Source organism: Mauremys reevesii, linkage group 21, assembly GCF_016161935.1.
Source record: "Mauremys reevesii isolate NIE-2019 linkage group 21, ASM1616193v1, whole genome shotgun sequence".
Taxonomy (NCBI): Eukaryota; Metazoa; Chordata; order Testudines; family Geoemydidae; genus Mauremys; species Mauremys reevesii.
The window spans coordinates 2515903-2543462 of record NC_052643.1 but is presented as its reverse complement, the minus strand read 5'-3'; the positions used below and the strand labels follow the sequence as shown (position 1 = coordinate 2543462).

General features: G+C 48.6%; 1 protein-coding gene across 1 annotated transcript in view; it reads right to left on the bottom strand.

Moving 5' to 3' along the window:
• Positions 1-27560, bottom strand: part of LOC120388020 (kinesin-like protein KIF17) — a 45618-nt gene that overhangs the window by 11276 nt on the left and 6782 nt on the right. Inside the window, 8 exon segments of the mRNA XM_039509556.1 lie at positions 5267-5387; positions 7418-7485; positions 10579-10837; positions 15959-16190; positions 19934-20058; positions 20503-20597; positions 20696-20735; positions 21405-21545. Of these exon segments, the coding sequence (XP_039365490.1) occupies positions 5267-5387; positions 7418-7485; positions 10579-10837; positions 15959-16190; positions 19934-20058; positions 20503-20597; positions 20696-20735; positions 21405-21545 (1081 nt within the window).

Below are 27560 nucleotides of genomic sequence, written 5' to 3'. Positions count from 1 at the left end.
TTAATTCAGTCTTACCCATTACAATCTAAGCATCTAGTTGCCATACTTTTAAGGTGTAATCCATCTGAAGAAGTGGGTTTTTTACCCATGAAAGCTTATTCCTAAATAAATTTGTTAGATGTTAAGGTGCCACCAGACTCCTCAATACTTTTTAAGTTGCTACATAAATATCTAAGTCAAGAATTTTACTCTTCCACAATACACTTATTGTCTCAGTACTCCAGTGAGCACTGTCTGCAGAATTGTTCCTGACAGTCTCCAAGCAGTGACACTTCTTGGTACTTACAATCTAATCCATAGTGTTCAGGGGACACGGGGACTTTTTGGACAAACCAAATTAAAAACAAACAAGAACCTCTGCGCTCTCAATAGCATTTCCATGCACGTCTTTGATGTGAATCAAGCCGTGATAAAATTTGTGGATGACGTGAACACCAGAGGGGGAAACACGCACAGGAAAGAGGCAAATGCTCTCGTGAGATCTGGGCAGCAGGGGCTGCAGCTAACAACGGGAGAGGCGAGTCTAACAAACGTGACGCTCTTCAGAAGACAGACAGGCACCAACCCCAGGTACAGAGCATCCCCCCCCCGTCCTTACTGACACACGTGGCACTTCCTGGCGACCACGCCCCGCCGCCGCTGTATGGAGGATGCAGGGTCAGCGTGGCACCCGCAGAGAACCAGACGCGAGAGGACTCCGACCCCGTCGGCCACCCCAGGCAGGCGCACCCCTCACGGGGAGACGTAGTGGGGCCGGGAGGCTGCGCCGTGATGGACCCAGGCTCCCCCCATCCCCGTCGCCCTCCCCCAGACCATGACTCCCGCCTTCCCGTGGGACCCCCCCGCTTCTCCCCTCCCTCCACCCGGGCTCCGCTCCGCCGCCCTCACCCGCCAGGCTCCGGAGGAAGAGCGAGTGCGTGTCCCGCAGGTTGACGTTCTCCAGCAGCACCAGGGTGCGGGGCCCCCCGTCCGCCTGGGCCAGGCCCAGCCCGACTAACACCAGCAGCAGGAGCCGCCCTGAGGGGAGAGCGGCTGCTGCCTCCATCTTCCTCTTGGGGGGCCAGCCTCACCCGGAACCGATCCTCTCCACGCTGCCAATCACCGACCCGCTTTGCCCGTAGAGGCGGGACACGCAAAGCCGCCTCAATCCGTGACCCGGAAGCGATCGAGAACCCGGCACATCCTCCCTCCCTCTCGGGGCCCGAGGACTAGATCTGAAGGCCCGCCTCCTCGAGAGCGGGGCCCAATCAGAGACAGACACCTCCACACAGCGGGCCCCGCACAGCAGCCCTTGCTCAGAGGGCGCCCTGAGCCCCGCCCATGCGCGCTAAAACCGCCTCCGAGCCAGCGCCCCCTGCGGCCCATCAAAGGGATGGCAGCGGTCGTAGCCCAGGCCGGGCTGCCCCTGCACCCGGGTTCTGTGGCTGCTGCTGCGCCTGCGCAGCGCGCCGCCTCCTCTCACACCGTCCTTGCCTGGTTTCCTGCATGGCCCAGGCTTACCGCAGTAGCCGCTCCCAAGCATGACATTAAAAACAAATAACTTTGGGTCCCTGTCTTCTGCAGCCCCGCCCTTCAGGAATCCCATTGGCATGTTTTTACTGGCGGTGTTGCCAACTCTCATGATTTTGTCACAAGTCTCATGACAATTACTGTTTTCCTTAAAGCCCCAGCTCCTGGAGTCAAGTGGCTATGTGATGATTTCAGCATTCATTCTTAAAAGTAAGTTTCTATCCCTCATGGCTGTGGAGAAAGCTTCATAATGTGACCCCAGTGGACCCTAAAGGGTCAGAAAGCAGAAAGCCAATAAAAAGAACACAATCTATTATTTTTACAAAATCTGCTATGAAAGCCAATCACATGATTTTTGAACATCTGGGTTTAGCAATAATGCTGCCACTGCAAAGGTTAGAAACTTACGTGTTAAAATAAAGCCGTCTCCCCCATGTAATCACATGACTCTAGGAGCTTTATGGAAAGCACCAGATAGTGCAAAATTTACAATAAAATCATGAGAGCAGACAACACTGTTAATGTCCTAGCAGGGCTGTAAACTGTGCTCTATCTGCCAACACCAGGGGCTTACTTCCCACTGCCACTGCTGGTACCCACGCTGCAGCATGTGTCCCTTTCCTCTTCTCCGAGCTATGCCCTGCCATTTGGGTCACCTCTCACTTCTAAGACAGCTAGGGTAGGCAGTGTCTTTTGCTGATCAACAGCAGAATATGCTGGCTTTCGGATTATGAAGCAAAAGCTGATGGGCAAGACACTCCCGACCCAGTGCTTTGCAGCTACAGCGATAATGGCCAATGTATGCAACATCTGGCAAAAATGCAAAGGAACATGAACTGTAAATATAACAGCAGTCATATGAGTTTGTCATTAAAAGGCAATGTATTGTGATCATTAACCAGATGTCCTGCACATAAGATAAATGACTAAAATATAAACAGTCAACATATAGTTTACAAAACTAACATCTTGAACACAAGGACAGGAGCAATCATTTCCACTGTCTCACTGAACTGCAGTTTCCGATTTGATCTGATCTAGGAGTCAGGGAATAAATTTGCAAACCGTATTTCCTTGGAGAACTGAGTTTGTGTCCCATAAATGATGTCAGTTTCAGACTCTTTCTCAAGAAAAGAGAAAGCAGAAATGGCTGGGATATGGTAGCGATGCTGCCAGAACCTCTCACTGTCTTATTACAATGAGGAATAAGACAGGAGAATTCTGTATGGGGCATGAGCTCAAGTTGTGGCTGTGACATCCAAAAGGAAACAAGTTCTGTCTAGGAAACTTGCATTGGGAAATACAGAAAGTGATTTTAAGGCTTTTTTTTTGAGGAACTGCCTCACATCACTAAAGATTTTACTCCAAGTACAGAGGTTTGACTGGGCATGGCAGTGACCAGAATGGAAGACAAAATATATGGTGCTGGCTGCACACACGTGGCAGGGAAGCAGGTAACGGAGGAATGTGCCAGCCCCAGCTTGAACCTGGAGTTGTCACTACAGACTTCAAAACCTCTGGAAGCAGCATTGGTCTCCACTGACCCTAAACTCAAAGGAAAGTCAAAAGCCGCTGTGATAAGAGGATTGCTGCCACCAAATTCTATATCGTTAAGAGGGTAACTGCCAAGGTAGGTTGCTGCAATCTGAGCAGACACTGCCACCAGGGGCCACGGGACTGGAGTCCATGAAGGCCACTACAATCAGAAGGATCCGTATTCACCTGAGGCCAGTTCACTCAGAAGGGGTCACTGCTGAAGCTGTTTTTGCCCTTCTTGCGCTTTGTTTTGGAGGACGGTGTGGTGAAGTCAAGCGACTCAAGGCGGAAAGGACGTGGCTGGGGCATCTCCACAGTCTGTGAAGGAGAGACTGGTGCCATGCTGGAGGTGTTGTTGTTCAGGGGGGTGCTCAGCACAGGAGGGGAGTTATGATGGGCTGTAGAGTAAAGGAACAGGACATACCCACATGTTTGGTCTGTTAAGACTCAGCAATGCTTTTCCACGTTCCCAGCTGCATTAAAACCTTATCCATTAATTTTATTGACGGCAATCAGGAAATTTAGATAGTTTTGCATTTAATTTACTCATTTTAAGGAACTTCCAGACTGGAGTTGACCGTTTCACTGGTTGGTTTTCTGAATATGCAATGTATCTAGTCAAATACTAATAACTGAGTCCTGGAGAGTGAAACACCCCATGCCTGGTGGCTGACCTTTCTCAGTGGACTGCCTCCACATTTGGGATTTGATGCCCACATCCCCTTGAAAGTGCATCACAGCCAGAGTTTAATGACTTTCATGGCACAATGCAAAGCTCATTTAGTTGGTTGAATTGTTGATTATGTCTCTGTTTTGTTCTGGCTTTCTGCTTATTCTCTGTAATTGAAGAGCCCAGCTGCCAGCATGACAGACACCTGAGACTAAGGGTACGTCTTCACTACCCGCCGGATCGGCAGGTAGTAATCGATTTCTCGGAGTTCGATATATCGCGTCTCATCTAGACGTGATATATCGAACCCCGAACGCGCTCCCGTCGACTCCGGAACTCCACCGGAGCGAGTGGCGGTAGCGGAGTCGACGGGGGAGCCGCGGACGTTGATCCCGCGCCGTGAGGACGGGTAAGTAATTCGAGCTAAGGTACTTCGACTTCAGCTATGCTATTCACGTAGCTGAAGATGTGTACCTTAGATCGACCCCCCCCCCAGTGTAGACCAGGCCTAAGGGTAATAGGAAGTAGTAGTAACTGGATACATTTCTTCATGCTGCCTCATCAATGTGCCTCAATCCTGTCCTCATGAGACATTCCTAAGGGTAAGATGGGAGTGTGTGTAGTCCATCCAGTCTCTGCTAGCAAGGATGCCAATTAGCACCAACTGTGGTGGTGGGTTTTATTATGCAGACAGCTCTTCACCAGGAATTAGACTGAAACCCCACAAAAATCTGTTTCACTCAGGCTACCACAGGGTTGTTATCTTTTGTTAGACGTACCTAATCTACTTTGGAACCAGTGACCTGAAGAGGAAAGACTCTGTATCTATCGGTTCATCCACAGCTGCATTTATTTCTGTGTGCTGGCTCAGAAATGGCCGCAGAGCTATGCAGCTCAGTACATTGTTCCAAAATTAATTAAAACCAACCAACCAAAACCAAAACCCAAAAAACAAAGGGCCTGATCGGCAAGAGACTCCTATTGAATGCTGTACAGAAGCTGTACAGATGGGCCCATGCTGTACATTTACAGAGCTTAGCTATCCCTAAAACAAATGGAGTCAGACACAGCAAGGGCACTTGTCACCAAGGACTAAGTCCATGGCAAATTTAAAAAGGAATCACTAGCACCACTGAATGACACACAGGCTAAGGCCGCTCCTTCTGCAGAACATCCAGCCCATGGTGCTTTATTCCCTGAAAAACTGGGATGAGTGGCAACCCTATGGAGGGACAAAAGACAGCAAGTGTTGGTCAGGGTGACACGTTGAATGTGAATTACCTCCAAGCTACAAGCACTGGAAGCAAATCATTCAAATCACTACTGGCAGGGTTATCAACATCTGGTCTGCTAGAGCAACTCTAGGGAACCATTGTCAGAGGGCAAAATGGCTATTACCACCAATAAAGGAATGGGTTGCATTGTCCATTAAAGAGGCTATTTGACTGGGGAACAACAAATCCCTCTAGACTAACATGCCAGGAATGGAACCCTCACTGCAGGAGATACCGGCACACGGAGGAAAGGAAAGGAGAATGTTGGGATATTTACCAAGACTCTTCATAGGATCAGCACTGAGGATCTGGCTGGCTCGCTTGGACCGGAAATAGTTACTGGCAATATTCTCACTGTCACTCCTGTTCAGCATCAGTTTGTAGCGGTCTTCTTCCTGCTGGGATCACAAAACGCTGTGAGCAGCACTCCCCTCAGCGCCAGCTCGAAAGCAGCCAAGCACCATTCCATGAGCTAGGGCCAGAGACTTAGAGATAATATGAAGTGATCAAACATATTATCCAACCTGGGCAACAGTAACACTGCAGAATACACATTCTTGGGCATAATCTGGACAGGCATCAGGCTACATCCTGCCACACCCCATCCCCAATACCTGTAAGCAAAGTCCAAAATGTAATGATACCGGTGCAATTCTGCTACACTGGATGGAGTGGGTGCAGGACTCTCTATGTGCTGCACTGAATGGCTTTCTGGCAACTCTCTCCAAGGCTGCAGCTGGTACATGGCCAGTAGGTTTGCAAACCATGCAAATCCACTGTCCAAAAGCCCTGCCAAGGGGACCTGTAGGGGTTACAGCAACTACTACAAGCAATTGGATTGGTCGCATTGACTAAGGTCTTGCATGGGTGGGAGGGGGAAATCAATTGAGCCATGAGGCAGGATTCATAATCCCCATAGAAGTTTGGGAATAAGCTTCCGTCCACACTTGCTGAACTAACCTAGTCCTAGGCCACTGTGCCCTGGGCAGAGAGGCCAAGCAAAGCAGGGAGTGTTTTTGTTGTTGTCAAAGGGGAGCTAAGATTACTCCTGGGGGAATTCTGTGCCCCAAAATAAAAAATTCTGCACACAATATCTGAAAATTCTGCAAAATTCTGCATATTTTGTTGGTCAAAATAACACAATATAATCATGCCAGTTACAATTATTTTGGTAATTTATTTCAAAATATCTGTCAGCAAGTATGTCTGTAACAATACAGACCAAAAAAAATTCTGGTAATTTTTTATTGACAAATAGATTCCTTACTAGGCATATGAATACAGAACATTGTGTAATTCATTTAAATGACAATACAGAACTGTATTTCTTGCACCTGTCAGAAGCAGTGCAAAGGCTTGGAGGAGTCAGGGATTACAGAGGAGCTGAGGGAAAAGGAAGGAGCCTAGGAGTGACCCTGGAGGGTGATGAGTATGGGTGGGAGGTTTTTCTTTGGGGGTGGGATTGTTAGGGTGTTGGGAAGCCTCCCCCATGCAGACCCTGGCTGACCCCAAGCCTCCCCAATTCAGTCAGGCACATCTGCTGCATTCCTGCACCTCTCGCCCCCACGGGTCTCTGCAGAGCCCCTCCCCCATCCCCAGGCTCAACCCTGTCACCCCACTAGCTCCTGAGCCCATGCTTCCATCTGTCCCCCCACTAGCCATTCTGAACGAGAATCTGTGACCCCCCCAGCAGCCTTGTGTGCCCCACTCTGTCTAACCTGCGTCCGCGGGCAGGTGCTGTGATGAACTCTATTCTGGGGGGAATTCTGCAGCACTGAGCATAGAATTTTGTATTTTTCTGCATAAAAAACATTTTGCCTAAGAAGTGCTGCAGTTCCACCTTTTCCCCACCAGAGGCCGCTGTGGCGCTAGAACAGCCGGCATGAACGCAGCCAGCTGTTCTGGCACCATAGCGGCCTCTGGTGGGGAGAAGGTGGAACTGCAGCACTTCTTGGGCAGAATGTTTTTTATGCGGGAAAATACAAAATTATGCGAGACTGATGAAGTCTGCGCGTCCGCAGATGCGCAGAATTCCCCCAGGAGTAAGAATCTGATGCCAACTGGACCTTGAGCCCAGCTCCCCACAGAGAACAGCCAATGCACTATCCTTCTAGTCTTGGACCTGCTCTAGGTTCTGTGTTGTCTATCATTCTGGCCGGGTTGTCTCTCCTCTTCAGGGGCTGGACTCCCAGCATTCCCAGCCCCTGCTGGCCTGAGTCCTACACTCCCCTGACTGGCCACTGGACTGTGAGGCCAGCTCACTGCTTCACTATTTACTCTGCTTTACACACACCCTTATTCTAATGCCAGTGATGGCTGGGTATGAGTCCCTCTGGAGCCACTCAGCCCTCTGCCTATTTCCTCCAGAAGGAAGAGCTGTGTAGCTCAGAAGGCTCCCTCAGGGTCCCAGAGGAGACGTGCAGCTTACCATCAGCAGCTCTCCGTTCTCGCCTGAGGCGCTCTTCCTGGCTGGCTTAGTCTGTGGCAGTGATGGAACTGCTATGAGAACAAAGGCATTACTTAAAAGACCAGCAGCACTGAATCAGTTCCAGATTTTCCTGACTGTCCTCCTTGTTCCCCACTGCTGCCTTACAGACACCCCAGATCACTGCTTACTGAGCCATACGGGGACTAGAAGGACCTTCACACTACACTTTTTATCCAATAGATGGCACATGCTATGCACCTACCAATAAGAACATAAGAACGGCCATACTGGGTCCCAGTATCCTGTCTTCCGACAGTGGCCAATGCCAGGTGCTTCAGAGGGAATGAACAGAACAGGTAATCATCAAGTGATCCATCCCGTTGTCCACTTCCAGCTTCTGGCAAACAGAGGCTAGGGACACCATCCCTGCGCTTCCTGGCTAAGACCCATTGAGGGACCTATCCTGCATTAATTTATCTAGTTCTTTTTTGAACCCTGTTATAGTCTTGGCCTTCACACCATCCTCTGGTAAAGAGTTCCACAGATCAACTGTGCTTTGTGTGAAGAAATACTTCCTTTTGTTTCTTTTAAACCTGCTGCCTATTAATTTCATTTGGTGACCTCTAGTTCTTGTGTTATGAGAAAGAGTAAATAACACTTCCTTATTTACTTTCTCCACACCAGTCATGATTTTATAGACCTCTATCATATCCCCCTTTAGTCGTCAGTTTTCCAAGCTGAGAAGTCCCAGTTTTATTAATCTCTCCTCATACAGAAGTTATTCCATACCCTCAATCATTTTTGTTGCCCTTTTCTGTACCTTTTCCAATTCCAATATATCTTTTTTGAGATGGCGCAACCAGATCTGCATGCAGTATTCAAGATGTGGATGTACCATGGATTTATATAGAGGCCATATGATATTTTCTGTCTTATTATCTATCCCTTTCCTAATGATCCCCAACATTCTGTTAAGCTTTTTTGTCTGCCGCTGCACATTGAGTGGATGTTTTCAGAGAACTATCCACAATGACTCCAAGATCTTTCTTGAGTTGTAACAGCTAATTTAGACCCCATCATTTTATATGTATAATTAGGATTATGTTTTCCAATGTGCTTTGCATTTATCAACATTGAATTTCATCTGCCATTTTGTTGCCCAGTCACGCAGTTTTGTGAGATCCCTTTGTAACTCTTTGCAGTCTGCTTTGGATTTCACTATCTTGAGTAGTTTTGTATCATCTGCAAATTTTGCCACCTCACTGTCTATCCCTTTTTCCAGATCATTTATGAATATGTTGAACAGTACTCATCCCAGTACTGACCCCTGGGGGACACCACTATTTACCTCTCCCCATTCTGAAAACTAACCATTTATTCCTACCCGTTATTTTCTATCTTTTAACCAGTTACTGATCCATTAGTAGGGCCCTACCACATTCATGGCCATGAAAAACACGTCACGGACAGTGAAATCTGGTCTCCCCCCCCCCGATGAAATCTAGTCTTTTGTGCTTTTACTTTATACTGTACAGATTTCATGGGGAAAACCAGCATTTCCCAAATTGGGGGGCCTGACCCAAGAGGGAATTGCAGGGGGTCACAACGTTATTGTAGGGGGGTTGTGATATTGCCACCTTTACTTCTGCGCTGCCTTCAGAGCTGGGGAGCCAGAGAGTGGGGGCTGCAGGCCAGGGGCCCAGCTCTGCAGGCAGCAGTTCAGAAGTAAGGGTGGCAACACCATACCATACCATCCTTATTTCTGTGCTGCTGCTGGCGGTGGCTCTGCCTTTAGAGCTGGGCTCCTGGCCAGCAGCCTCCACTCTCCAGCTCTGAAGGCAGTGCCACCACCAGCAATAGTGCAGAAGTAAGGGTAGCACTAACGCAATCACCGCTACAATAACCTTGTGACCCCACCACAACTCCTTTTTGGGTCAGGAACCCGACAATTACAACACTGTGAAATTTCAGAGTTAAATAGCTGAAATAATGAAATTTATGATTAAAAAAATTCTATGATCATTAAATTGACCAAAACGGACTGTGCATTTGGGGGGGCCTATCCACGAGAGGCCCTTCCCTCTTATCCCATGACAGCTTACATTGCTTAAGAGCCTTTGGTGAGGGACCTTGTCAAAGGGTTTCTGAACATCTAAGTACATTGTATCCACTGAATCACCCTTGTCCACATGCTTATTGACCCCCTCAAAGAATTCTAGTAGATTGGGGAGGCATGATTTCCCTTTACAAAAAAAATGTTAACTCTTTCTCACCAGATTATGTTAATCTATGTGTCTGATAATTCTGTTCTTTACTATCATTTCAGCCAATTTGCCCGATACTGAAATTAGATTTACTGGCCTGTAATTTCCAGGATCACCTCTGGAGCCTTTTTAAAAAATTGGCATCACAGTAGCTATCCTCCAGCCATTGGGTACAGAAGCTGATTTAAATGAAAGGTTACATACCACAGTGCAACTACATGTGGGGCCTGCAGGTCTGTGCAGTGAATATTTCAACCTTGTAGGGAAAATGGTTCATCTATTGGGCTAAGGCAGCTAATACAGAGAAGGGAATGAAATAAAAAGCACAGGACTGGGGGTCAGGCATCCTGGGTTCCCTCACTCTACTACAGACTCACTATGGCACATTGGGAAGTCATGTCCTTCTGTGCCTCAGTTTACCCCCTTTTAAAACCAGTCTAATAATACCTACCTGATGAGGGTTTGTGAAGCCTAATTCATTAATCTCATAAACTGCTTCAAGGTCCTTGAAGGAAAAGAATGGGGAGAAGGGCAACAATTTTATGTTAAGCACCAGTTACCAAACAAGACTCCACTAAAGGCCCAGAGATGCTTATGATATTTAATCAGATATGGGTTATACTGTTGTGTGGTTTAACACAAGATTCCCTACTATCACACAAATCAATGACATCCTGTTCAAAATAAATAGTCAGGTAGTCCCAATAAGAGATGCTTTGTCCTCATCTAGCTAGATCATCATCCAGGCTCCCACAGAAAGATTACAGCTAATTCTGTACCTGTGAGCCAAACCAAGGTTTTATAAGCAAATACCATCCAAACGCGATACACATGGCCATGCCAGTGAGCTGAGATAAGCTGCGTGGATGGGGAGTACAATGCAGATGCCTTTCTTACCTGCGGGAAGACTGGTTTTTTGAATGACAAGCTCTGGGAGTTTCCAGCAGCCGCTGTCCTCATCCCAGATGGACTCGCATCTGATCTTATCTAGGTTGCTATAGTTACAGTCACGCCGTATGAGGGGCTGCACCTGATCCAGAAGCTGCTGAAAGAGCAAGCAGTCCCGCTCCTGTCGGCGGATGGTGGCAAGATAATCAATCTTCTCCAACTCAAACTCTGACTGCAAGTCTTTGATTTCGGTCTCAGCAGCTCGCAGCTAGGTCACCAAAAGGAAAGGGTTAATTGTGATGAGAACAGAGAGAACTCTAGATGACTGGCACAACAAGAATGATTAGGAGGAAGATATGAAGAGGGAAGAAAGACGTGAGGAGAGTTTGAAAAGATTTGCACTGTTTGCTTTAGAGAGGAGACTAATAACGAGAGGGCATGATCTAAGTATACGGTATATGAATGGTTCAGAGAAAGTGGATTGGGAACTTCTATTCTCTCTGTCTCATAACCCAATAACAAGAGGACATTCAATGAAACTGAAAGGTGCCAAATTCAAAACTGGTAAAAGGAAACGCTTCTTCACACAATGTACAATTAGAATGTGGAACTCACTGCCACATGAAGTTGTGGGAATAAATAACTTTGAATTTTGCTGTGAGGGGCTGGAACTTATATGGACGTCAAGAATATTCAGAATTACACTAGTATATAATAAAAAATGGGAAGAGATGTAAAACCTCAGGCTTCAAGTTTCAAACAAATCTCTGACGAACTATTAGGGATTAGGATGAATTCCTGTAGGGGCAGATTCTCCCACATCTGCCTACACCAGGGTTTACTGCCCCTTCCCCTGAAGTATCTGGTGCTGGCCCCTATTGTAGACAGGTTACTGGACTAGATGGACCTTGGGCCCCCTGCCTAGAAGCCGCTGCCAGAGGGTTGTGCTGGTCACTTTCGGGAGCCGCCCGAGGTAAGTGCTCACCCCCTGATCTCCTCCTGCACCCCAACCCCTTGCCTCAGCCTATAGTCTGCACCCTGTACCCAAATTCCCTCCCAGAGCCTGCATCCCACACCCCCTCTTGAACCCCAGTCTGGTGGAAGTGTGTGAGGATGAGGGAGAGTGAGCGACAGAGGGAGGGGGGATAGAGTAAGCAGGGGGTGGGGCTTTGGAGAAGGGGCATGACAGGGCCGTTGTCTCAGGGAAGGAGCAGGGGGCGAGGCAAGGGTCTTTCAGTTTGCGCGATTAGACAGTTGGCAACCCTACCAGGCAGGCAGGTGGAAACCCTGGCCATGCTGGAAGAGCATGCCCAGCAGCGCAGCCGGCAGCACCAGCCAGCGCAGGCGCAGCACCGCCCAAATGTCAGGCGGACCGTGTCCGCATGGGCACTGCTTGTGCATGCGTGCCCATTGCTGTTCTGCCCTGGGGCCTGGAATTGCTGTCAGCGGCCCTGTATGCACACGTGGTTTTGGAGGCCCTTTGGTAGGTAAGCACTATATCTTTAAAGCTGCATGTTGTCAGAGGGTCTGATTTTCTGAATGGCCTCACTTTGATGGGCATAATTTTGCATTTACAAGTATTTTTGGGTGCAATTCGTACTGCTTATATGTCTTCTGATTCATAGCTATAATGAACCACAGTCAAATGAAGACAGATACCTAATTCCTTCAGCATCAAAAGCATGATTGTGATTGGAATAACAGAGACTTGGTGGGAGAACTCACATGACTGGAGTACTGTCATAGATGGATATAAACTGTTCAGGAAGGACAGGCAGGGCAGAAAAGGTGGGGGAGTTGCATTGTATGTAAGAGAGCAGTATGACTGCTCAGAGCTCCAGTATGAAACTGCAGAAAAACCTGAGAGTCTCTGGATTAAGTTTAGAAGTGTGAGCAACAAGGGTGATGTTGTGGTGGGAGTCTGCTATAGACCATCAGATCAGGGGGATGAGGTGGACGAGGCTTTCTTCCAGCAACTAATTGAAGTTACTAGATCACAGGCACTGGTTCTCGTGGGAGACTTCAATCACCCTGATATCTGCTGGGAGAGCAATACAGCGGTGCACAGACAATTCAGGAAGTTTTTGGAAAGTGTAGGGGACAATTTCCTGGTGCAAGTTGCTGGAGGAACCAACTAGGGGCAGAGCTCTTCTAGACCTGCTGCTCACAAACCGGGAAGAATTAGTAGGGGAAGCAAAAGTGGATGGGAACTTGGGAGGCAGTGACCATGAGATGGTCGAGTTCAGGATCCTGACACAAGGAAAAAAGGAGAGCAGCACAATATGGACCCTGGACTTCAGAAAAGCAGACTTGGACTCCCTCAGGGAGCTGATGAGCAGGATCCCCTGGGAGAATAACATGAGGGGGAAAGGAGTCCAGGAGAGCTGGCTGTATTTTAAAGAATCCTTATTGAGATTGCAGGAACAAACATCCCGATATGTAGAAAGAATAGTAAATATGGCAGGTGACCAGCTTGGCTTAACAGTGAAATCCTTGCTGATCTTAAACACAAAAAAGAAGCTTACAAGAAGTGGAAGATTGGACAAATGATCGAGGAGTATAAAAATATTGCTCAGGCATGCAGGTGTGAAATCAGGAAGGCCAAATCACACTTGGAGTTGCAGTTAGCAAGAGATGTTAAGAGGAACAAGAAGGGTTTCTTCAGGTATGTTAGCAACAAGAAGAAAGTCAAGGAAAGTGTGGGCCCCTTACTGAATGAGGGAGGCAACCTAGTGACAGGAAAAAGCTCATGTACTCAAGACTTTTTTTGCCTCTGTCTTCACGAACAAGGTCAGCTCCCAGACTGCTGCACTTGGCAGCACAGCATGGGGAGGAGGTGACCAGCCCTCTGTGGAGAAAGAAGTGGTTCAGGCCTATTTAGAAAAGCTGGATGAGCACAAGTCCATGGGGCCAGATGTGCTGCATCCAAGGGTGCTAAAGGAGTTGGCGGATGTGATTGCAGAGCCATTGGCCATTATCTTTGAAAACTCATGGCAATCGGGGGAGGTCCCTGATGACTGGAAAAAGGCTACTGTAGTGCCCATCTTTAAAAAAGGGAAGAAGGAGGATCCGGGGAACTACAGGCCAGTCAGCCTCACCTCAGTCCCTGGAAAAATCATGGAGCAGGTCCTCAAGGAATCAATTCTGAAGCTCTTAGAGGTAGGGTGACCATATATTTTATAGGGACAGTCCTGATATTTGGGGTATTTTCTTCTATAGGCGCCTATTACCCCCCACCCCCATCCTGATTTTTCATACTTGCTGTCTGGTCACCCTTCTTAGAGGAGAGGAAAGAGATCAGGAACAGTCAGCATGGATTCACCAAGGGCAAGTCATGCCTGACTAACCTAATTGCCTTCTATGATGAGATAACTGGCTCTGTGGATGAGGGGAAAGCAGTGGATGTGTTATTCCTTGACTTTAGCAAAGCTTTTGATACGGTCTGCCACAGTATTCTTGCCAGCAAGTTAAAGAAGTATGGGCTGGATGAATGGACTATAAGGTGGATAGAAAGCTGGCTAGATCGTCAGGCTCAACAGTGATCAATGGCTCCATATCTAGTTGACAGCTGGTATCAAGTGGAGTGCCCAAAGGGTCGGTCCTGGGGCCGGTTTTGTTCAATGTCTTCATTAATGATCTGAAGGATGGCATGGACTGTACTCTCAGCAAGTTTGCAGATGACACTAAACTGAGAGGAGTGGCAGATATGCTGGAGGTTAGGGATAGGATACAGAGGGACCTAGACAAATTAGAGGATTAGGCCAAAAGAAATATGATGAGGTTCAACAAGGACAAGTGCAGAGTCCTGCACTTAGGACGGAAGAATCCCATGCACTGCTACAGACTAGGGACCAAATGGCTAGGCAGCAAGTTCTGCAGAAAAGGACCTAGGGGTTACGGTGGACAAGAAGCTGGATATGAGTCAACAGTGTGCCCTTGTTGCCAAGAAGGCTAACGGCATTTTGGGCTGTATAAGTAGGGGCATTGCCAGCAGATTGAGGGATGTGATGATTCCCCTCTATTCGACATTGGTGAGGCCTCATCTGGAGTACTGTGTCCAGTTTTGGGCCCCACACTACAAGAAGGATGTGGAAAAATTGTAAAGAGTCCAGCGGAGGGCAACAAAAATGATTAGGGGGCTGGAGCACATGACTTATGAGGAGAGGCTGAGGGAACTGGGATTGTTTAGTCTGCAGAAGAGAAGAATGAGGGGGGATTTGATAGCTGCTTTCAACTACCTGAAAGGGGGTTCCAAAAAGTATGGATCTAGACTGTTCTCAGTGGTAGCAGATGACAGAACAAGGAGTAATGGTCTCAAGTTGCAGAGGGGGAGGTTTAGGTTGGATATTAGGAAAAACTTTTTCACTAGGAGGGTGGTGAAGCACTGGAATGGGTTACCTAGGGAGGTGGTGGAATCTCCTTCCTTAGAGGTTTTTAAAATCAGGCTTGACAAAGCCCTGGCTGGGATGATTTAGTTGGGGATTGGTCCTGCTTTGAGCAGGGGGTTGGACTAGATACCTCCTGAGGTCCCTTCCAACCCTGATATTCTATGATTCTATGTGCCCCCCCCACTTCAGCTGTGACAATGTAAGAAGCTGTGCCACTAGAGAGAATAATCTCTCTCTCACACACACATGGCGCGCATGCACACAGCCAATTTATTAGTTTGCAGGTCAAAGCAAGACAAAGCTGGAGATGGGCAACAGCTCACCATGACCATTCTCAATGATCCCAAGTTCTGCCCACTCTGCCTAGGTTATAGATATGTGTGAGTAACAGTACAAATCATAACAACAACGCCTGGATAGCACTTTCCCCTGCACCTCTCAAAGATCTTTAGAAAGGTGAGTGAAAATCTTTCTTCTCCATTATAGATGGGGAAACAATTTGCCCACATGAGTCAACATGTAGAGAATTTGGGTCTCCTGTCTGTTGTTCTATCCAGGCTGGCTCAAAGCATGTCATATATAGCTATCAAAAGTAGGCCACTTGATTTACAGCTTCTACTTTGTGTTATGTTGAGGTGGAATAACATAGTGACAATTTTGGGCTCCCCCCAAGCAAAAGATCTTATTCTTATTTTTAGAAATCATGAGGCTTTGATGTGAGCGAGGATAATTTAATATTTAAGATTATCAAGGGGCTAAAATAATCAAAATCCGTGTCTAACATGTCTTGTCAGTTAACTAGGATCAGTCTGAGAGCCACAGAGATGCCAGAGTCATGCTGACTGGAATGTCTCATCACTATAACAAAAGGATGAAGGTGAAGGAGGAAAGGCGGATGAGGGAAAGAGGGATAAGAGTAAGGGGCACCTCCAAGAGTAATCTCATGGATGCTCCCCAGATCCTAGCTCTATACGAAGAGTTAATGGCTTCTTAGGGGTTACCTTCTTCTGCATCTTCTCCAGCAGCTTGCTCTTGGCTCGCACCTCCTCTTGGATAGAGTCATAGACATTGAGCAAGACCCAGTCACTGCTGTCCTCATCAATTTTCTGCAGCGCTGCCACCAGCTGCTTCTTCCGTTCATCTGCATATTTTTTCCGATGTTTGTGCTTTTCCTTCAGGTCCTTGTTTTTGGCCTGTTCTCCTCCAACCACCTGTTGTTCCAGCATGTGCAGCCTGGAAGAGTTGGACACATTTCTTAGATCTGTAGCATAAAGGAACATCTGCACATATGCAAATAATACACTTCCATGGCAACTGCCTAGAGACATTTTAAAAGATACAATAAACAGACAGTGATTTCTGTTGAAGTGAGTATTCAGATTTGTTGATTTAAGAGGTGAGTGACGATGGGGAGCCTCTGTTTTAAGTATCAGAGGGGTAGCCGTGTTAGTCTGGTTCTGTAGAAGCAGCAAAGAATCCTGTGGCACTGTTAGTCTATAAGGTGCCACAGGATTCTTTGCTGCTTCTGTTTTAAGATTTACTTTGTGTTGTGATGTTCACCAAAGCATGAGCTCAGTGTATGTATCTTTACATACATCCTGAATGTATTCACCATTAGGTATATCTAGAAATCTTGACATTTATGGCCCTGTATTTATGAAGTAAAAGATTTTTTTTAAATTAACATCCTAATCCTTATTCTTTGTTTTGAAACCTGCTGTTTAGCCCCAAGATTGATATAGCAGGGGCCGCCATTAGGATATAGAGCATCCCAAAATCATTTGTAATCTATTTTCAGTGGGTGGGCTTAGGCAGATGTAGTAAAGGGAGCAATTTCCATATGCAGGGGCTGCCACATCAAAGGCTTGGTCTCTTGCTGACCTCAGGTCAACAGCGAAGCCCCTGAAAGGCAGGGAAATGTCTGCCATGACGATAAGACAAATGCCCTTCTGTGAATCACACAACAAATTGATGTCCATGCATCATGAGGGAATATGTACCTGCACTGAATTACTGAATATTTTGTGCACAGGAGGAAAAAAACCTGTTCCCCTAACAACCCTCCAACAGGTCATTTAAGGTGATCGCCCCCTTGGGAATGTTAATATTTTTACTACAATCCCTTGCCTATGCTGAGGATTTCAGACATTGGTTGCCAGCCCCTCGTGTAATTGCATTGGTGTAGAGAGGGTAAAACTGCTCTGAGTCACTATTCACACTGGTGGAGCTTATCCTGGTTGAACCTGGCGTAAGCTGGACCTTACGGCCATGCACTTTTTCTACACAGGGGTTTGCACTGCTGCTGCTATATCAGAGGCTGGCCAATGGGGGCCAATAAGGAGAGACTGCCAGAGTAGACATGACCTGCAATGATACTATCCTCTTAACTGTCTTTTCTTCCATCAGAGCATGCAAACCCATTCCTAAAGAACTCAGGTTTCCTCAAGAGGAAACTGGCTCTTTCTGCTCCACTGGACCTCCTGTCTCAATAGCTTGAGTTTGATATGAAACAATTTAGCCCTCAGCAGCTTTTGTTTAATGCACAATTGAATCCTGCTTTGCTAAACAGTAGCAGATAGTCTGCAGACATCCTGAGCTGTAAAGTCTTTTCAAGGAGGCTTTGAAAATGCCATCTCCAAGGAACCCTGCCTTGCCTGATATGCAAAGAACTTTGATGTTTAACAATGTAATTGTAGGAGTGCGTTTCCTTTTCTTGTGTGTTAAGCAAACTAAGTTCTGCAAGGGAGTGTTGAGATTTGACACAATCAATCAGAATAATTTCTTTGGAGCTGTCTCAGCCTGTGATAAATGAAGGGGGGGCGTAGCTCCCTTTGATAGACACCCAGCCACCCAGTTAGCTGTAAAATCCCTCTTGGTAGCTGTTCTCTGCTTGCTTTACCTGTAAAGGGTTAACAAGCCCACAGGTAAAAGAAAAGGAGTGGGCACCCAACCAAAAGAGCCAATGGGAAGGCTAGAACTTTTTAAAATGGGAAAGAAACTTTCCCTTCATCTGTTGTTCTCCAGAGAAGCAGGGGCAGAGTGGCAATGCTATAAGCAGGAATGCTGTGTAAGTTTTGAACCAGGTATGAAAAATTAGCTTCCATATCTAGAAGGAATCATTTGGATAGGGAACATTTCGATGAATGCGATCTGGTTTATTCTTTATTCTGGCTTGTGGATCTCCTCTGTGCTAACCCCAGGTGCTTTTGTTTGCTTTTGTTGTAACCTTTAAGCTGAACCCCCAAGAAAGCTATTTTGGGTGCTTAATTTTTTGAATTGCTCTTTTAAAATCTAGCAAAAGCCTAAGTTGCAGATGTATTTTCTTTCTTTTTGTTTTTAATAAAACTTACCTTTTTAAGAACAAGATTGGATTGTGTGTGTCCCTAAGAGGTTTGTACATGTTGTTTGATTACCTGGTAGCAACAGCTAATTTCCTTTGTTTTCTTTCTCAGCTCTTCCCCGGAGGGCTTGAGGGTACCCCACAGGGAGGATTTCCCACGTGCTCCTTCCTGGGTTCAAAGGGGTTTTTTTGCATTTGGGTGGTGGCAGCATTTACCAAGTCAAGGTCAGAGAGAAGCTGTAACCTTGGGAATTTAATACAAGCCTGGAGTGGCAAGTATTAATTTGTAAAGTCCTTGCGGGCCCCCACTTCCTGCACTCGGAGTGGCAGAATGGGGATTCAGCCTTGACGCAGCCTAACAGCCAAATAGCTTATAATTTACAAAGTGCACTGCCTTGTATATTTTAATAGCCTGTTTGAGCCTAAGAGATGCCCAACAGAGAAATGTGCAGCAGAGAAGCCCTTGGGAAACCTTCTGGAGAAGCAGTTACAGCACAAGGCCATTTTCAGAATGAAGCAGCATTCAGCACTTGAGAGTTTAAAATAAGGGCACACAATTGACCCAAAAAACAGTGGAACCCACGAAGAGTGAATCAGGATATAGTGAAACTCCACTAGTGGGAACTGACAGCAAGTCCCACATTGTTTCAAAGTCATTCTGCTTAAAGGGACTGTCCAGTCAGGCCCTCTCCAGGGTAGAGTAACAACTGTGCCATCTTCACACTAGTTTGGACTCAAGATGGGCCAAAAGTTGAACCTTGAATCTGAAGCTCTTCATACTCCAAGGGTCAACTTTGGGTTCAAGGTTCTGAACCTTATTCCACAGCAGATCCAAGCCAGAAGGGACCGATTTGCCAGTTCTCGTTCAGATGTGGTTCTTGCAAGAACAGCTGATTTCCATTTTCACTGTTTTGGGGCAAATATTTTACAGTAACAATAACCAACATATTTTTCAAGGTGAGTTTTATCACAGCAGACTGACAGCCCTAAAGAGGAAAGTCTCATTTGTCGAGCTACACTATGGGCAGCAACAAGGCAAGATTCCTCCACACCTCACCCCACCACCGGGGCTCCAATGCCCTGGAGGAACCCCCTCTGGGATTGAAAAAGGAGTTGTCTCCATGGTCTGTTCAGTTCCAAACAGCAAGTAGATAGAAATGCATTAGTTTAAGCCAGGCCTACCAACAGCCCCAAGAAAGGAAAGACTTCAGAGTTAGGCAGCATTTGATCTGGTAACCCAGAAGCAAAACACTTGCTGTCCCATTTGCAATCTCTTCAAATGGCCTGTTCCCCAGTATTTCACTGTTATAATTTCTGTATTTTCGCAACATCTAATGTCAGATCTGCTGGGTCTTCATGTTTGAACAAGACTGAAACTTCCTTGTGGAGCAGGAGACACATCATCTTCTGTTTTGTACACATTAAGCACACTGTCCGAACTTAATAATAATAATACAGTGCAATAGTCTGGTTGTTTCTGTCCATGCACCTCACATGCAATACCAGATCAAATGCTGCCTAACTCTGAAGTCTTTCCTTTCTTGGGGCTGTTGGTAGGCCAATCTTAAACTAATGCATGCACCTCACATGCAATGCACAGAAGGCGCTCTGCTGGATCAGAGGCACAGTTACTGACCTGGCAAGCACTTGCTGCTGGTCCACAGCCACTGGAAGTTCCTCAGCAGCAATGGCCACTTCTGCTCCAGGACTCTCTCTGGTCACACTCCCGACGTACTGGGCTATCTGAGGCTCTGCTGTGTCCTGAGGGCAAAAGGCAACTAAAGACAGCTGTTCTGAAAACATGCAGCATGTGTACTGTGACACATGAAGCAGGAAGCTGTCCCACTCTGGGGCTGCTCATGGACCAAGGAGGAAGGAATGTCATTTTGCTGCTTCCCCCTGCAGCACAAGCCACCGAAATTGTCACATTACCCTTAAGGATATGGTACTGCTTGGAGTGAAGTTTTGGCATTGGGAAAGCTAAATTTCCCCTTGCATTTTCAATTGGCTGTGGGATTCTTTTTCATTTCCTGCCCTAGTAGTGTTGCTGTGCACTGTTAAACAGCTGCCACATTCCACCCCAGAAGCAGCTGCACTGTAGATAAATACGCTCTTTTATTGAGTATCCATGAACCTCACAGACACAGGGGACAGGCAGCTAGATTTGTTCCATTTGTCTGATAAAGAGCACTGGCTGATGGGTACCTTGGTGGACACCTGTTCTGTTTCTGTGACGGCGACAACAGGGCCTGGAGACAAAGGTGCCTGGTCAGGGAGAGTTTCAACCCTCAGGACAGCATCTGGAGAATACAAGAAAAAATACCCAGAAGTCTTAGCTACAAGCTCTCCACCACTAGAGCATCACTCTATGAAAATATCACCCAAAATTTGCATCGACCACATCTGCGAGCAGAACAGCTGCCAATTGCCACCCCACCCTGTTTGGGAAAACCATGGGAGACCCAGAGAGCATCCTGCATGAATACAGTAGTTTTCACAATGGATGGTAAAACTTTGGAGGTTCACATGAGAATGCTCAGCCTGTCTCTGAGGGTGGGGGCTTACGGTCAAAGAAAAATCACCATTTTGTATTAGAAAATGCCTGAGCCAACCACTGAGAACACAGGTAATAGAACTACTATGGATTATCAGCTCTTTGGGGCACAGACCATCTTTCTGGTATGTGTTTGTTCAGTAACTAGCTCAACTGGCTCCTAGGCAGCACTGCAAAACAAATAAGGATGGCTGGCAGCAAGTCACAATTGTCTCAGGAATCCCCAAACTTTGCCTAGTTGACAGGCCATATTGGCTACTCACCAGGCATTGAAGGGGCACACCTAATTCACATAGAGTGGATAAGTTTGAAACTATCACCCTTGTACTGTGCATAGAAGTGTGGCTTGTGCCAAGCCAATTGGCTTAAGGTACAGCAATGCATGATGGGACCTGTCATCTCTGCAGTTCAAATCTTTCATTCAAGCTAAGTGCTGTTGTGGCCCAAACTGCAAAGTTCTATTGTCTGCAGTTGCTAGTCCCCCGGTCTACATCCTCCCTGCTCTATGGTTCCCCCAAGAGCTAGCACTTCTCTAAATCTTCCCCGTTCCCACCTTCCTGAGGTTTTCCTCCAGAGTGGACAGCTTGCGGTCGTAGGAAGTCCGCATGGTATTGATGTCCTCCTCAAGTCGGGCGCGGGACTCTTGCTCGGCTTCATAGTCTGCCTTCAGCCGGGCCAGTTTCGCCTCATACTCCTGAAAGGCACAAGGGCACTGTGGACAGCCTGGCATGGCACATCTCAATGGTCTACTCGTGACCATCCCCACCCATTCTGGGCTGCTCGTCACTTCCCTAGCAATATACTAAATACAGAGCTGTATTCACAGCCATTTTCCACTCTACGATTTAAATGAACACAGTGGCTGCTCAAAGGTGATTGGCACTTCTCCATTTATCCACAGGACAGGAATAGCTGATGCAACAATGATGCCAGCATGCCTCAACCCTGTCCTGGAGGGATCGCCTTTAAAAATGAGAGGGGAGTTCACGCCCTCTAGCACTTTGAACTCTGATCTCTCTGCCCAGTCTGCCAAGAAGGAGTCCGGTCAGTGCTGATTCTGGAGGTGGATTATGAATTTGGACACCTGCATGTTAGGAAATGGACTAATATCCCAACCTGGATTATCAGCCATCAGGAAATGTACAGATGGCATTAAAAACTTGACTGTCAATAAGACAGAGTAATCAGTGTATGTGTGTGTGTGTGTGTGTGTGTGTGTGTGTGTGTGTGTGTGTGTGTACTAGTTATCCCTCTCTCCAGCATATACCCAGGCTACGTGAGATGTTTCAATGCATAATCTGAATTTTCTGATCCTTTCTGATGGTGGATTATGTGAATCTTGACCCACACAGACAAACTTGGACAAATCCAAAATTGCAATTAAATGGGAATTTTCCAGGCTAGATAAGAGGTGGTTCATAGGAAATCTAGAATTTAGGCTTCTGTATATTTGAAATTGGTCATTATGATTTTTGGGGACAAATGAGGCAGCCTTGTGTCATAAAACCACATCCTAAATGCTACCAGATTGGAACAAATTTTTGACCCTCCCAATATGGCCAAATTAGAGCCATCAACAGAAAAGACGGTTACTCACCTTTGTAACTGTTGTTTTTCGAGATGTGTTGCTCATATCCATTCCAATTAGGTGTGCGTGCGCCGCATGCACGTTCGTCGGAAGATTTTTACCCAAGCAACACTCGGTGGGTCGGCTGGGCGCTCCCTGGAGTGGCGCCGCTATGGCACCGGATATATATCCCTGCCGACTACCTTCTTGCCGGCTACTCCGACAGTGGGGAAGGAGGGCGGGTTTGGAATGGATATGAGCAACACATCTTGAAGAACAACAGTTACAAAAGTGAGTAACCGTCTTTTCTTCTTCGAGTGCTTGCTCATATTGATTCCAATTAGGTGATTCCCAAGCCTTACCTAGGCGGTGGGGTCGGAGTGAGATGTCGCAGAGTGCAAAACTGCTGAGCCAAAGGCTGCATCATCTCTGGACTGTTGGACCAGAGCATAATGTGAAGCAAAGGTGTGGACCGAAGACCAGGTAAGCCACACAACATATCTCCTGGATAGGTACACGAGCCAGGAAGGCGGCAGATGAAGCCTGAGCCCTGGTAGAGTGTGCGGTGAGGTGGCTCGAGGGTACACGACCCAAGTCGTAACAAGTACGGATACATGCCGTTACCCACGATGAGATCGTCTGGGATGAGACAGGTAGACCCTTAATTCGGTCTGCCACTGCGACAAAGAGCTGGGGCATTTTACGAAATGATTTTGTCCGCTCGATATAAAATGCGAGCACTCTACGGACGTCCAGGGAGTGCAATTGTTGCTCCCATCGTGATGAGTGCAGCTTCAGGAAGAAGACCGGAAGGAAGATATCCTGGTTGACATGGAATGCCGATACCACTTTAGGGAGGAATGCTGGGTGTGGACGTAATTGCACCTTGTCCTTGTGGAACACAGTATACGGTGGGTGCACCGTGAGAGCCTGAAGCTCGGAGACTCGCCTGGCCGATGTAATGGCTACGAGAAAAGCTGTCTTCCAGGACAGGTATAGCAACGAGCATGTTGCCAACGGCTCAAATGGGGGAGACATAAGTCTGGTTAGAACCAGGTTGAGGTCCCATGTTGGGGCGGGGCGTCGTACTTGTGCGTATAGGCGCTCCAGGCCCTTAAGAAATCTAGAGACCATAGGGTGTGAGAACACGGAGCGGCCACTCCCCCCTGGATGGAAGGTAGAGATGGCCGCCAAGTGCACCCGCAAGGAAGATACCGTCAGGCCCTCCTGTTTGAGAGACCAGAGGTAATCCAAAATGGTTGGAATCGAGGCCTCAGTGGGGGTAACACTGTGTGACCTGCACCAGCAGGAGAAACGCTTCCACTTGGCCAGATACGTTGACCGAGTGGAAGGCTTCCTGCTACCCAGGAGTACTTGCTATACTGATGCAGAGCAACGCAACTCTGACTGGTTTAGCCATGCAGTTGCCACGCCTTGAGGTGGAGGGCCTGCAGGTCTGGGTGGCGAAGTCTGCCGTGGTCCTGCATTATGAGGTCTGGGTGGAGTGGCAGGGTAATCGGGTTGGCTAGTGACAGATCGAGTAGCGTGGTGTACCAGTGCTGCCTGGGCCACGCTGGAGCGATCAAGATTAGGTGCGCTCTGTCCCTGCAGAGTTTCAGCAGGACCTTGTGAACCAGTGGGAATGGCGGGAAGGCACAAAGCAGCCGGTTTGTTCACGGCATCAGAAATGCGTCTGAGATCGACCCCGGTGAGAGGCCTTGGAAGGAGCAGAACATCTGGCATTTCCTGTTCTCGCGGGAAACAAACAGGTCTATGTGGGGAAATCCCCACCTTTGGAAAACCAAATGAATAACATCCGGTGTATCGACCATCCAGAAGGGAATGATCATCTAGTCGACCTCCTGTTCAGTCGATCCGCTGTGACCCCTGGGAGAAAGGATGCTACCAGGCCTATCGAGTGGGCTATGCAAAAGTCCCAGAGTCTAATGGTCTCCTGACAAAGGGGGGAAGATCGAGTTCCTCCCTGTTTGTTAATATAGTACATAGCCGTTGTGTTGTCCGTAAACACTGAGACACTGCAGCCTTGTAAATGTTGCAGGAACGCCTGGCACGCTAGGCGGACTGCTCTCAGTTCTCAGACATTTATGTGAAGTGTCAGCTCCTGAGATGACCAGAGGCCTTGTGTATGAAGGCTCCCGAGGTGCGCGCCCCAGCCGAGAGAAGGCGCGTCCGTCGTCAGGGACACTGAGGGCTGAGGCGGATGGAACAGTAGCCCTGCACACACCAGGGAGGGAGTCAGCCAGCAGTCTAAAGAGCCTAGAGTGCTCGGGGGAATGGTGACTATTGTGTCTATTGAGTCCCTGCTCGGGCGGTATACCGAGTTGAGCCAAGTTTGTAACGGACGGAGGCAGAGCCTGGTGTGCTTGGTTACGAACATCCATGCCGCCATGTGGCCCAAGAGACCGAGACAAGTGCGAACCGAGGTCGTTGGGAAATTCTGCAGACCGCGGATGATTGTTGCCATTGCTTGAAACCGCGGCTGTGGTAAGCAGGCCCTGGTGAGATTGGAGTCTAGGGTCGCTCCTATGAAGTCTAACCTCTGTGTGGGAACCAGAGAGGACTTCTCTATATTGATCACCAGGCCTAGACGAGTGAATAGGTCCCTGACGATGCCCACATGCTGGGCGACTTGTGTCTCGGAGGTCCCCCAGAGGAGCCAATCGTCCAGATACGGAAACACGTGTATCCGACGTCGGCGGAGATATGCAGCGACCACGGCCATGCACTTCGTGAATACCCTTGGGGCTGTGGAAAGGCCAAAGGGCAGGACTGTGAACTGGAAGTGCTGATGGTCGGCTACGAAACGGAGGTACCTCCTGTGCGGAGGAAAAATGGTGATATGAAAATATGTGTCCTTCATATCGAGGGCGGCATACCAATCTCCAGGAACCAAGGACGGGATAATGGTCCCCAGGGATACCATACGGAACTTCAACTTTACCATAAACTGGTTGAGTCCTCGCAGGTTTAGGATGGGTCTGAGACCACCCTTCGACTTGGGGATTAGGAAATAATGGGAGTAAAACCCCTTGCCCTTTTCATTCTTTGGCACCTCCTCTATAGCTCCCATGGCGAGGAGCGACCGCACCTCTTGCAAGAGGAATTGCTCGTGAGAGGGGTCCCTGAAGAGGGACGGGGTGGGAGGGTGGGGCTGATACAAATTGGAGGTGGTATCCATATTCCACCGTGCGTAGGACCCAGAGGTCCGAGGTTAACTGGGACCACGCCGGGAGGAAGTAGGAGAGATGGTTGGAGAAGGGAGGAGAAGGATCCTGGCCTGTACTTGGTACGCCGTCCTCGGGCGCACCTTCAAAAGTTAGATTTTGGTCCCGCTGGTGGTTTCGAGGGACCTTGATTTTGGCCCTTTGGGGTCCTGATTGGTGTCTACGCCCACCTCGGCCGTGCCGCCTGTCAAAGTCCTGCCTGTTTCTAGGCACAAAATATGGACGGGGAGGTTGGGGGCAGAAGGGTCTGCATTGGGTCACTGGCGTGTGCATGCCTAGCAAACGCATTATGACCCTATTGTCTTTCAGGCTTTACAGCCTAGGGTCAGTCTTCTCCGAGAAGAGGCCTTTACCATCGAACGGCAAATCCTGGATGGTGTACTGCAACTCGGGTGGGAGGTTGGAAACGTGAAGCCATGAGATACGCCTCATAGCAACACCTGAGGCCAGAGTCCTGGCTGCTGAGTCGGCTGCATCGAGCGAGGCTTGGAGGGAAGTTCTGGCCACCTTTTTTCCTTCCTCCAAGAAGGCCGCGAACTCCTGGCAGGAATCCTGAGGGAGTAGTTCCGTAAATCTCCCCACCTCCACCCATGTTTTGTAATTATAGCGGCTGAGGAGGGCTTGTTGATTCGCCACCCAGAGCTGTAAGGTGCCCGCTGAGTACACCTTACGGCCGAGCAGGTCCTTTCGCCTAGCCTCCTTCGATTTTGGGGCTGCCGCCTGCTGGCCACGGCGTTCCCTCTCATTAACCGATTGAACGACCAGTGAGCAGGGAGGAGGATGGACATATAAATACTCGTACCCCCTAGAGGGCACCATATATTTACGCTCGACTCCCCTGGCCGTAGGTGGGATTGAGGCCGGCGATTGCCATATAGTGTCGGCATTGGCTTGGATGGTACGAATAAACGGTAGGGCCACTCTGGTGGGAGCATCAGCCGACAGAATGCTCACCACCGGGTCCTCCACCTCTGGGACCTCCTCTACCTGGAGGTTCATGTTGAGTGCTACCCTCCTGAGGAGGTCCTGGTGGGCCCTCAGGTCGATTGGAGGAGGGCCCGAGGAGGATGTCCCTGCCACCGCCTCGTCGGGAGAAGAGGAAGAGGAGACACCTGGGACGAGAGGGTCCTGCGTGGCCTCTTGCTCCTGAGCAACCTCCTGCTCCAGTGGGACTGGGGAGTCCGGTGGGTGGACTGGAGCTTCCTCCGTACCAGCGAGAGGCGGACGGCTGATTGTCGCCTCTGGCACCCGGTGCTCTGATGGTGCCGAGCGGGACGGGACTACTGGTGCCCCTTGGGCCTGGTGGTACGCCCAAGGCGTCCAGAAGGACCACAGGTGTGGGCCTAGGTCCTGGGCCTGTCCTCTTGGAAGACCCCGGTGGGCACATCAAACTCACGGTCCTGCGCATAATAGCTGTCCGCGCGGGACGACTCTGAAGCGTGGCTGGAAGGCCATGGAGGAGCGGAGAGGCCCTGAGCAGAGTCCATATCTCTAGCAGGCCTAGCTCTACTTGGCACCACCGGGAGGCATACCGGTACCGGGAACGAGATCGGGACCTGCGACCGGAACGGTGCCGGGAGGTCGACCGCGATCTCGAGGCTTGGCATCGGGAGCGGCTACGGGAGTCACGGTGCCTGGAGCGGTGCCCAGAATATCGGGCCGGCGACCGGGATGCTGACTGGAGCGCGAGTGCAACTGGTACCGCAGAGGACAACGGTGCCGGGACAGTGAGCGGCAATGGGCGCGGAAGCGCCGTCGGGACCTGGAACATCTGCGGGACCGTGATCTAGAATGGTGCCGGTCTGCTGTGCCAACAGAGGGTGGCCGAATCAAGGCCGGCTTGCCTATAGACTGTATCGCCCGCACCGGCGGTGCCGGGGGCGGAGGCAGCATCGAC